A 12,773-nucleotide genomic window follows, 5' to 3' on the forward strand; every position below is an offset into this window, starting at 1 on the left:
CAGAGATGCGATTCGCCACCTGGTTATCAGAAGGGGGAAAGGAGAAGATTAATTGTGTGTCGTCTGCATAGCAATGATAGGAGAGACCATGTGAGGTTATGACAGAGCCAAGTGACTTGGTGTATAGCGAGAATAGGAGAGGGCCTAGAACAGAGCCCTGGGGGACACCAGTGGTGAGAGCACGTGGTGAGGAGACAGATTCTCGCCACGCCACCTGGTAGGAGCGACCTGTCAGGTAGGACGCAATCCAAGCGTGGGCCGCGCCGGAGATGCCCAACTCGGAGAGGGTGGAGAGGAGGATCTGATGGTTCACAGTATCAAAGGCAGCCGATAGGTCTAGAAGGATGAGAGCAGAGGAGAGAGAGTTAGCTTTAGCAGTGCGGAGCGCCTCCGTGACACAGAGAAGAGCAGTCTCAGTTGAATGACTAGTCTTGAAACCTGACTGATTTGGATCAAGAAGGTCATTCTGAGAGAGATAGCAGGAGAGCTGGCCAAGGACGGCACGTTCAAGAGTTTTGGAGAGAAAAGAAAGAAGGGATACTGGTCTGTAGTTGTTGACATCGGAGGGATCGAGTGTAGGTTTTTTCAGAAGGGGTGCAACTCTCGCTCTCTTGAAGACGGAAGGGACGTAGCCAGCGGTCAAGGATGAGTTGATGAGCGAGGTGAGGTAAGGGAGAAGGTCTCCAGAAATGGTCTGGAGAAGAGAGGAGGGGATAGGGTCAAGCGGGCAGGTTGTTGGGCGGCCGGCCGTCACAAGACGCGAGATTTCATCTGGGGAGAGAGGTCAAAGCACAGGGTAGGGCAGTGTGAGCAGAACCAGCGGTGTCGTTTGACTTAGCAAACGAGGATCGGATGTCGTCAACCTTCTTTTCAAAATGGCTGACGAAGTCATCCGCAGAGAGGGAGGAGGGGGGGGAGGGGGAGGAGGATTCAGGAGGGAGGAGAAGGTGGCAAAGAGCTTCCTAGGGTTAGAGGCAGATGCTTGGAATTTAGAGTGGTAGAAAGTGGCTTTAGCAGCAGAGACAGAAGAGGAAAATGTAGAGAGGAGGGAGTGAAAGGATGCCAGGTCCGCAGGGAGGCGAGTTCTCCTCCATTTCCGCTCGGCTGCCCGGAGCCCTGTTCTGTGAGCTTGCAATGAGTCGTCGAGCCACGGAGCAGGAGGGGAGGACCGAGCCGGCCTGGAGGATAGGGGACATAGAGAGTCAAAGGATGCAGAAAGGGAGGAGAGGAGGGTTGAGGAGGCAGAATCAGGAGATAGGTTGGAGAAGGTTTGAGCAGAGGGAAGAGATGATAGGATGGAAGAGGAGAGAGTAGCGGGGGAGAGAGAGCGAAGGTTGGGACGGCGCGATACCATCCGAGTAGGGGCAGAGTGGGAAGTGTTGGATGAGAGCGAGAGGGAAAAGGATACAAGGTAGTGGTCGGAGACTTGGAGGGGAGTTGCAATGAGATTAGTGGAAGAACAGCATCTAGTAAAGATGAGGTCAAGCGTATTGCCTGCCTTGTGAGTAGGGGGGGAAGGTGAGAGGGTGAGGTCAAAAGAGGAGAGGAGTGGAAAGAGGGAGGCAGAGAGGAATGAGTCAAAGGTAGACGTGGGGAGGTTAAAGTCACCCAGAACTGTGAGAGGTGAGCCATCCTCAGGGAAGGAACTTATCAAGGCGTCAAGCTCATTGATGAACTCTCCAAGGGAACCTGGAGGGCGATAAATGATAAGGATGTTAAGCTTGAAAGGGCTGGTAACTGTGACAGCATGGAATTCAAAGGAGGCGATAGACAGATGGGTCAGGGGAGAAAGAGAGAATGTCCACTTGGGAGAGATGAGGATCCCAGTGCCACCACCCCGCTGACCAGAAGCTCTCGGGGTGTGCGAGAACACGTGGGCAGACGAGGAGAGAGCAGTAGGAGTAGCAGTGTTATCTGTGGTAATCCATGTTTCCGTCAGTGCCAAGAAGTCGAGGGACTGGAGGGAAGCATAGGCTGGGATGAACTCTGCCTTGTTGGCCGCAGATCGGCAGTTCCAGAGGCTGCCGGAGACCTGGAACTCCACGTGGGTCGTGCGCGCTGGGACCACCAGGTTAGGGTGGCAGCGGCCACGCGGTGTGAAGCGTTTGTATGGTCTGTGCAGAGAGGAGAGAACAGGGATAGACAGACACATAGTTGACAGGCTACAGAAGAGGCTACGCTAATGCAAAGGAGATTGGAATGACAAGTGGACTACACGTCTCGAATGTTCAGAAAGTTAAGCTTACGTTGCAAAAATCTTATTGACTAAAATGATTAAAATGATGCAGTACTGCTGGCTGGTGAAGTAGGCTAGCTAGCAGTGGCTGCGTTGTTGACTTTGTTTGAAAGTGTTGCTGGCTAGGTAGCCTCGATAACTGGCTAGGTAACCTCGATAACTGGCTAGATAATTACTCTAAACTACACAATTATCTTAGATACAAGGACAGCAAAGACAACTATGTAGCTAGCTAACACTACACTAATCAAATCGTTCCGTTGTACTGTTTCGGTAGAAGTTGGCTAGCTGGCTAGCTAGCAGAGTTGACAACGTTAGGACGGCGAAAATAGCTGGCTAGCTGACTTTGTTTGAAAGTGGAGCTGGCTAGGTAACCTCGATAACTGGCTAGATAATTACTCTAAACTACACAATTATCTTAGATACAAAGACAGCAAAGACAACTATGTAGCTAGCTAACACTACACTAATCAAATCGTTCCGTTGTACTGTTTCGGTAGAAGTTGGCTAGCTGGCTAGCTAGCAGTGTTGACAACGTTAGGACGGCGAAAATAGCTGGCTAGCTGACTTTGTTTGAAAGTGGAGCTGGCTAGGTAACCTCGATAACTGGCTAGATAATTACTCTAAACTACACAATTATCTTAGATACAAAGACAGCAAAGACAACTATGTAGCTAGCTAACACTACACTAATCAAATCGTTCCGTTGTAATGATTCGGTAGAAGTTGGCTAGCTGGCTAGCTAGCAGTGTTGACAACGTTAGAAGATTCGATAATTCGATAATAATCTAAACTACACAATTATCTTTGATACAAAGACGGCTATGTAGCTAGCTAAGAAAAAAAAGTGCTAAGATCAAACAAATCAAACCGTTGTACTGTAATGAAATGAAATGAAATGTAATACTACCTGTGGAGCGAAGCGAAATGCGACTACTCGCTCCAACCCGGAAGTGTGTCAGACATTGTATAAGAGATTTTGGTGAATCTCTTATACAATGTGTTAAAGTTATATACAGCAACCCCGGATGTAAAATAGTAAACAATGCTTACTTCTCAGAAAGTATTGAGCTTTTAAGAGGAGTATAACGAGGCTGTCCGTTGTCTCCATATCTATTTATTATAGCCATTGAAATACTAGCTATTACAATTAGATCCAACAAGAACATCAAGGGGTTAGAAATCCAGGGGATAAAAACAAGTGTCAATGTATGCTGTTGACTCTTCGAGTCCTTGTTTTTTCTTAAATCCGCAATCTGGATCTCTGCACAGTCTCATTGAAGATCTTGATTACTTTTCTAGCCTTTCTGGATTAAAACCTAATTATGACAAGTGTACCATATTACGTATTGGATCATAAAAAAATAGTGTTTACACTACCGTGTAGTTTACCAATAAAATGGGCGGATGGTGAAGTAGACATACTTGGTTTTCACATCTCGAAAAATATAAATGAACTTACCACAATTCATTTCAATAGAAAGTTATCAAAAAGATTTTGCAACCATGGAGAGGTAAATACTTGTCTATTTATGGAAAAATTACATTGACTTACTCTTTGGTCCTATTACAGTTTACTTACTTACTAATGCCTACTCCAGATGATTAGTTTTTAAAATCATATGCGCAAAAAATATTTGATTTGGAATGCTAAGCCAGACAAAATTAAATGTGCCTATTTATATAATGAATATGAGTTTGGGGGGCTAAAATTATTAAATATTAAAGCTTTAAACCTCTCACTAAAAGCTTCACTCATACATAAATTATACTTAAACCCAAAATGGTTGTCCAGTAGATTATTAAGAAAAGCTCATCCTTTGTTCAAAAATTTCTTTTTTTCCTTCATACAGATTACAACTTCTCATTTCCGACTAATTGAAAATTAAATTTTGTTGAAAGTATCGCCCTTTCTTTAACAAGCCGTACAAAGCTGGTTACAATTTCAGTTTTATCCTCCAGAAAAGATTTAAACTCAAATATATTGATTAATAAAAACATTCTTTATGGATTTAAAAAAAAAATTGTATTGCATTTATTAATGTTATGAATAGAAGTGGAGGAGTTCTATGCAGTTGTCGAAAATATGTGGGATTATCTGCTCAATCCAAATTTAAAACCAACTGATTGCAGCACTACCACAAAAATGGAGGAGGCACGTAGAAAAGGGAGAAGGTAGGGAACTTGTTTTCCTGGCATATATTAAAGATACAAATTGGCTGAAACGAACTGGCATAAATAGAAAAATATACCAGTTTCATCTGAGGACAAATGTTGACAGCTGCACCATACAGGTGGCAAAATAAATGGGAGGAGATTTTCGATGTACCGATTCCATGGCACATGGTTTATGAACTGGTACAAAAAACTACACTTGACTTAACACTTAGTTTTTTGATTTAAATGATTATATAAAATTCTTGCCACCAACCGAATGCTATATACTGTATATGGGGCATAGAACAATCTCGGCTCTGTAGATTTTGTTGCGAAGAGACAGAATCAATAGATCACTTATTCTGGTATTACCCCTATGTAGCTTGTCTCTGGTCACAGGTTCAGGAATGGTTAAAAAATCACAACATGCACTTAAAATTAACCTTACAAATAGCAGTGTTGGGTGATGTGGAAAGCCATAGCCAATCAATCAATCATATAATAATACTCGTAGAACAGGTTTTCATCTTTAGCTCACAATCTGTGGATAATATATGATTAGAAAGATTCAACATTTTTGTTAAACAGCACAATTGAAAAATATATGGCACACGGAAATCAGACAAGGGCGGTCTATGGTGATAGGCGGGATGGGCTGAGAGTGGCTGAGGGTTGAGATTAAAGAGTTTGTTTGGTAATGTATTGTTGTTGTTATATATAAAAGTACCATGTATCTAAAATGTATGTATGTGTAGCAAAAAATTAAAAACTAAGTAGAGGGGTTAAAAAATAAGAACGCCCCTCTCCCCACAGGTGTGATTACTACTTCTGAGGGTTTAGAGCTTGAGGTAGTCACCTCATACAAGTACTTGGGATTATGGCTAGACGGTACACTGTCCTTCTCTCAGTTCATAGCATGCGGCTTTGATAAGGTTAAATCTAGACGTGGTTTCTTCTATTGTAATCACTCCTCTTTCACCCCAGCTGCCAAACTAACCCTGATTCAGATGACCATCTTACCCATGCTAGATTATAGAGACGTAATTTATAAAATGGCAGGTAAGGGTGCTCTCGAGCGGCTAGATGTACTTTACCATTCGGCCATCAGATTTGCCACCAATGCTTCTTATGACACATCACTGCACTCGATACTCCTCTGTAAACTCTAAACTCTACTTCTCTGTATACCCGTCGCAAGATCCACTGGTGACGCTTATTCATTAAACCCTCTTAGGCCTCACTCCCCCGTATCTGAGATACCTACTGCAGCCCCCATCCTCCACATACAACACCCGTTCTGCCAGTCACATTCTGTTAAAGGTCCCTAAAGCACACACATCCCTGGGTCACTCCTCTTTTCAGTTCGCTGCAGCTAGCGACTGGAACGAGCTGCAACAAACACTCAAACTGGTCAGTTTTATCTCCATCTCTTCATTCAAAGACTCAATCATGGACACTCTTACTGACAGTTGTGGCTGTTTTGCGTGATGTATTGTTTTCTCTACCTTCTTGCCCTTTGTGCTGTTGTCTGTAAAAGATGTGACCAATACATGTTGATTATTTCATTCCTGTGCTGTTTGTAATTACCCTGGTAGGTTGACTGATAACCTGAACCAGGTTGCAGGCACTGGTTACAGTGAATCTTTTTCTTGAGTGGGCAGCTTGATGAAAGCCAGTCTATTTAAATTACCCGGAAAATATACCTCTCTGTTGATATCACATACATTATCAAGCATTTCACACATATTATCCAGATACTGACTGTTAGCACTTGCTGGTCGATAGCAGCTTCCCACAAGAAGGGGCTTTTGGTGAAGCAGATGAACCTGTAGCCATATTACTTAAACAGTATTTAACATGAGATCCTCTCTGAGCTTTACAGGAATGTGGTTCTGAATATAAACAGCAACACCTCCACCTTTGGCATTTCTGTAAATGTTATAAGCATGTATTGCTACCACTGTATCATCCAAGGTATTATCTAAGTGAGTTTCAGAGATCTGATACTAGCAAGTTTTTGATTTCATGAACCTTGTTTCTCATGCTACATATGTACATGTGGGATATTTTTAGCACTTTTCTTGGATGCTTGATTGTTTTTTATTGCTTTACTGGGAAGCTTAGCAGAAGTATAAATGCACATATTACACAGTGGACTTCCTACTAGGGCACACCGTCTCTTTGGGAACAGTATAACTCTGGAAAAATAGACACATGATTACTGCATACAATAGCTGTAGGATCAACAGAGGCATTCCGGGCAGTAAGAGGGACATACATTAGGTTACTCACACTGTGTCCGCCAACGCCCCTGGGATAACATACATTTGCTGCAGCATAATAACAACTCAGCGACACAATGGTAGGGATTAACTGAGCTGGGCTTGGCACATTGATAAGTCATTGTCTCAACGCAGCCTTAAAATGCGTGGACAGAGTCCAGGAGCCAAGGTGATTCGGATGGACTCCATTATTTCTGTAGAGCATCTTCTGTCTCCAGAAGATGTAAAAGTTATCTATAAAAGTGACTCCAACATAGGGCCTCCCGGGTGGCGCAGTGGTCTCTGGGTTCGCGCCCAGGCTCTGTCGCAGCCGGCCGCGACCGGGAGGTCCGTGGGGCGACGCACAATTGGCATAGCGTCGTCCGGGTTAGGGAGGGTTTGGCCGGTAGGGATATCCTTGTCTCATCGCGCTCCAGCGACTCCTGTGGCGGGCCGGGCGCAGTGCGCGCTAACCAAGGGGGCCAGGTACACAGTGTTTCCTCCGACACATTGGTGCGGCTGGCTTCCGGGTTGGAGGCGCGCTGTGTTAAAGAAGCAGTGCGGCTTGGTTGGGTTGTGCATGGCTTTCGACCTTCGTCTCTCCCGAGCCCGTACGGGAGTTGTAGCGATGAGACAAGATAGTAATTACTAGCGATTGGATACCACGAAAATTGGGGAGAAAATGGGATAAAATTTTTAAAAAAAGAAAAAAAAGAAAAGAAAAAGTAAATACAAATGATAAAAAAAAATAAAAAAAAGTGACTCCATCAGAGCTACGGTAATCCTTTAGCCAAGTGTGTAATGCCAGTAGCGTGCTGAATCTTTCACACCTGTGGCTCAACAATGGTACCGGACCTGAAATAATTGGCCGCTTTTAGGAATCAATCAGTGCTAGAATCAGGAATTTTAAATACATCTTCAGAAGTTCCGAGCTAGCCCTCCTAATGCCGTTTGAACCCACATGGATTTTGACGGCATCAGCTCCTGGCAGCTGTCATAGAATGGTCGGAAGCAGCCTTGTGATTTCCTGTACTCGTGCTCCAGGATAGCAGAGTTTTTCCCCCGGGAACCAAGGTGTTTCTTACCATAGAACTGCCGATGAAGACAGCTGGTGCAATGGCTGAGGAGTTCCGGCCGTTGATTTCGCCTCGATTCATTTAGCAAACCCCTCGAGGACCGAAGTGCGGTGAGCCCGATGGACCCGAGCCAGCTGTAGTATCCATCGTGGATGATGAATGGGCTGGAGTCTCCGACAGCCTCAAGGTCTGATGAGGGTGGGAGCTCTGAGGATCTGAACCTGAGGTTGAAGCCACCGGAGAAGGAACAGAGGACAAATGCGCCAGAGCCGCTGGATCCAGGGCGGCGAAGCTGTTTCCGGTCTGGGCTTAACATCTCCAAGGAGGCCCCCTTTGCCAGAGGAAGCTGTTTCCACGGCGAGTGACATATCTCCATGGCTGGTTGGTAGGATCTTGTAGGACAAGAACATCCACCAAGTCATCCAGGAGCATCCCAACAACTCCATTCTCCAGGGAAGGCGGAGACCCCTTCTGGGAGGGATCCCTGCAGAGAACCAGCAGAGCGACACGGCGGCGACACTTCCATCAGGCCAGAGCGGCGTCCGGGCTACTGGGGTGGAGAAGAAAGAAAAAGTAGGCGGGCGTGGATTCCCTAGTAGTTTGTGTAGGTTCACTACCTGTTTGCTAACAGTAGACACTTCACCCCTGTAGTCCTCAGCAAGTAAACAGGTCCTACATTGAAAGTCTTGGCGGTCCACATTGTCCCAGAATTAAGCGAAATAAACACAGCTCTTGCAGCATTGAAAAAGTTTGTTAGCGTCCTCTATTTGAGGTTCCCAGTCTTCCTCTGTGAGATGGGGCAGGAGTGTTTATGAATGAGTGTTGTGTGCGTGTGTGTACAAGTGTTCGTGTTCATCTGTACGAGTGTGTGTGTGTGTGCATGCATGTGTGTATGTGTACCTTAGCCACAAACAAGTAGCAAACAAGCCCGGCATACAGGCTCCCCCGAGCAAAGGGAGAGTCCCCACTCGGTTGAGGAAATGCAGTATCCAGAAACCCAGTCTTTCTCTCTCCTCGCTAGCTTGCTAAGGGTTGTTTTGCTAAAGCAGACAAGCAGATGTAGAGCATTAACCTCTTATCTGGCAAGCTGGCAAGCTCTCGGAGCTTTTAGTGGGCCAGAGCAGAAGGGTTTGGCAAGCTAGTTAATCGTAATTCTGGATGACGAATGACTTGAGGTTTGAGTTTCTCCACAAAGATGTACTGTATGAGTCTGGCGTTTTTAGTTGGTCTCCCAGCAGCTTACATTGTAAACACGTGCAAAAACATTCCAAGAAAGAAAATGAAAAGTTACTCCGAGTTCGTAGTGATGCAATGAATCATCAAATGAAATATTGTCAAAAGAGCTATAGTGAAAGTATCAAGAGGGTGTGCTCTGACTTCTACTGAAACTACTTTACGGCGAGAGGATAAGCTAATAGTGTTTTAGATTTGCTGAGCTGTCGTTTTTTCTGCAAGGTTCTCAGGTCTGCTATGGTCAGGTATGTAGTGCTGCCGTAGAGTGGGGGAGCAGCGCTACCTCCCTTTTTTCAATTTGATAATATATGGAGCTGGTCAAAATATTTCTGGAACAATGACCACTAAAATTCCATGAAAACCATAGAATGACAAACTAAATACATATGTAGGCTATAACAGCCTATAGGTAGGCAAATTGTGTTTTCTTCTCTGTCTTCTCTCTCTGGCAGTGGTGCGAATGATGAATAACTGTAGGCGTGTGCTGTGGATCGTCGGTCTGAGGCTTGACCACTTTGAGCGGGCCAAATCCGACGTAACTTCCACAGACAAATTAAAATGTCTGTCCTCAAAACAGTTTGTTATGGACTTGGGGCTCTTGTACGACGCACTTGAACTCGCCCTACTGTCCGAGTGCTTAGCTTACAGGAACGTACCACCTCTATTGCGTGTGCAGACAAACTGATCCACCGCATGAACCTTATCTCACCAACGAGACCTAGGATCCAAATTCACCACCTGTCTGCCTTGATGTTCATAAAACTCCACGGACCCAGAACGATATGTTGACCACTTGGTTACGGTTCTCTCCTTTCAGCACCACGATTCGTGTCTCGCAAGATCACATCATGAGTATTTAGTATTTTACAAAACAGAACCGAACATAATTGCATGCTCTAGCATAGTAGGCCTATAGTATGTTACACCAAAACACCTCCTCAGTCATTTCTTATCTGAAGCTGAATAGTCAAAACAAGTTCCCCATGCTGCCAAAACTCAACAGCGCCCGCCACTAGGCAAGATATGCTTGGATTGAATCAACGTAGGCCTACAAGAAAGGCTTATAGTTTGTGAACACCATCCACTTTAATTCACTCACGAAAAGATCTAAATGCATATTCCCATGAAACTGATGGAGATCAAATGATTGGCATGCAAGGTGAATATGTCACCGGTAAAATATGATGAATTATCATTCCCGATTGACTATTTTGAAATTGGGTATGCCTAACTTAGTGTTTGAGGTTATTAAAAATATAACATTTTCTTGAGATAATACGTGGTAATAGGCAGACGTTGCAATTGGAGGATGCATTTCATGTATAGGCCTATTGTACAATGATATTTAATAGGGTACATCTGTCGGTACGAACTTTGAGAAATGATGACGTCATGACATTTTCCAATACCTAGCACTATACCACAAAACATAGCACTATACCACTGGCAATGGTTCACATGCTCTGACCCTCCCTGGGGTTCCCCCCAATCACATCCAGCAGAGTCAGCGTATTTTGACAGATTCAAGTTCTGGCTGTTTTCTCTTCTCGTCCTCTCCTCTTTCTTTCTCGTCCTCCCTCCCCTCTCTCACTCCCCCTATTTTTCTTTCAATTGAATTCAATGAGCTCTATTGGCATCCAGTAATATGAAAACATCTTATTTTACATTGCCAAATCAAACACCGAGGAACATATTAGATCAATGATTATTAGGAAATAATCTCTCTCTCTCTCTCTCTCCTGCAGTGATCCAGTACAGCACAGAGACCAAGGAGACGTGTGCTCGCTTCCAACAGCAGTGTTCTCAGAACGCTGACTGCACCGACTACTCTTCCGGCTTCTGCTGCCACTGTCGCTCCGGTTTCTACGGCAACGGTCGTCACTGTCTCCCTGACGGTGAGTCCTGGGGATGACGGTATAGGACGTGACACAGGCTCCGAGGATCACCGGCAGGGTCATAATATCGCAAAATGTATATGTATGGATTTGAACTAGTGGGGTTTTGTCAGTCATACAACATCTGTGAACAATATTTGGGGTTATTGGCGAGAAAATGGTCATTTGGCTTTCCGTACCTGTATTCCTGTTTCCACAGTTCACATTGCCTTAGTGGAAAGGTACACTACCGCTCAAAAGTTTGGGGTCACTTCGAAATATCCTTGTTTTTGAAAGAAAAGCAAATTTTTTGTCCATTAAAATAACATCAAATTGATCAGAAATACAGTGTAGACATTGTCATTGTTGTAAATGACTATTGTAGCTGGAAACGGATGATTTTTATTGTAATATCTACAGAGGCCCATTATCAGCAACCAACCCATTATGTTTGCACAGCTGAAAACTGTTCTGATTAAAGAAGCAATAAAACTGGCCTTCTTTAGACTAGTTGAGTATCTGGAGCATCCGCATTTGTGGGTTTGATTACAGGCTCAAAATGGCCAGAAACAAAGACCTTTCTTCTGAAACTCGTCAGTCTATTCTTGTTCTGAGAAATGAAGGCTATTCCATGCGAGAAACTGGCAAGAAACTGAAGATCTCGTACAACGCTGTGTACTACTCCCTTCATAGAACAGCGCAACCTGACTCTTATCAGAACAGAAAGTGGAGTGGGAGGCCCCGGTGCACAACTGAGAAAGAGGACAAGTACATTAGTGTCTAGTTTGAGAAACAGATGCCTCACAAGTCCTCAACTAGCAGCTTCATTAAATAGTACCCGCAAAACACCAGTCTCAACGTCAATCAATCAAATATATTTATAAAGCCCTTTTTACATCAGCCGATGTCACAAAGTGCTGTACAGAAACCCAGCCTAAAACCCCAAACAGCAAACAATGCAGATGTAGAAGCACGGTGGCTAGGAAAAAATCCCTGACCTCCAGCAGGCCACAAATGTGCATGTGTCAGCATATGGTCTCACAAGGGCTCTGAGGATCTCATCTCGGTACCTAATGGCAGTCAGGCTACCTCTGGCGAGCACATGGAGGGCTGTGCGGCCCCACAAAGAAATGCCACCCCACACCATAACTGACCCACCGCCAAACCGGTCATGCTGGAGGATGTTGCAGGCAGCAGAACGTTCTCCACGGCGTCTCCAGACTCTGTCACGTCTGTCACATGTGCTCAGTGTGAACCTGCTTTCATCTGTGAAGAGCACAGGGCGCCAGTGGCGAATTTGCCAATCTTGGTGTTCTCTGGCAAATGCCAAATGTCCTGCACGGTGTTGGGCTGTAAGCACAACCCCCACCTGTGGACGTCGGGCCCTCATACCACCCTCATGGAGTCTGTTTCTGACCGTTTGAGCAGACACATGCACATTTGTGGCCTGCTGGAGGTCATTTTGCAGGGCTCTGGCAGTGCTCCTCCTTGCACAAAGGCGGAGGTAGCGGTCCTGCTGCTGGGTTGTTGCCCTCCTACGGCCTCCTCCACGTCTCCTGATGTACTGGCCTGTCTCCTGGTAGCGCCTCCATGCTCTGGACACTACGCTGACAGACACAGCAAACCTTCTTGCCACAGCTCGCATTGATGTGCCATCCTGGATGAGCTGCACTACCTGAGCCACTTGTGTGGGTTGTAGACTCCGTCTCATGCTACCACTAGAGTGAGAGCATCGCCAGCATTCAAAAGTGACCAAAACATCAGCCAGGAAGCATAGGAACTGAGAAGTGGTCTGTGGTCACCACCTGCAGAATCACTCCTTTATTGGGGGGTGTCTTGCTAATTGCCTATAATTTCCACCTTTTGTCTATTCCATTTGCACAACAGCATGTGAAATGTATTGTCAATCAGTGTTGCTTCCTAAGTGGACAGTTTG

The 12,773-nt window shown here is 45.1% G+C and overlaps 1 protein-coding gene across 1 annotated transcript in view; it reads left to right on the forward strand.

Annotated features, from left to right (window-relative positions):
* Positions 1–12,773, forward strand: part of nid2a (nidogen 2a (osteonidogen)) — a 122,854-nt gene that overhangs the window by 21,671 nt on the left and 88,410 nt on the right. Inside the window, exon 5 of the mRNA XM_038967376.1 lies at positions 10,709–10,858. Coding sequence (XP_038823304.1) covers positions 10,709–10,858 — 150 coding nt within the window. The remainder of the gene's footprint in view (positions 1–10,708; positions 10,859–12,773) is intronic.

The sequence above is a fragment of the Salvelinus namaycush genome, chromosome 28, assembly GCF_016432855.1.
Source record: "Salvelinus namaycush isolate Seneca chromosome 28, SaNama_1.0, whole genome shotgun sequence".
NCBI classification, from domain to species: Eukaryota; Metazoa; Chordata; class Actinopteri; order Salmoniformes; family Salmonidae; genus Salvelinus; species Salvelinus namaycush.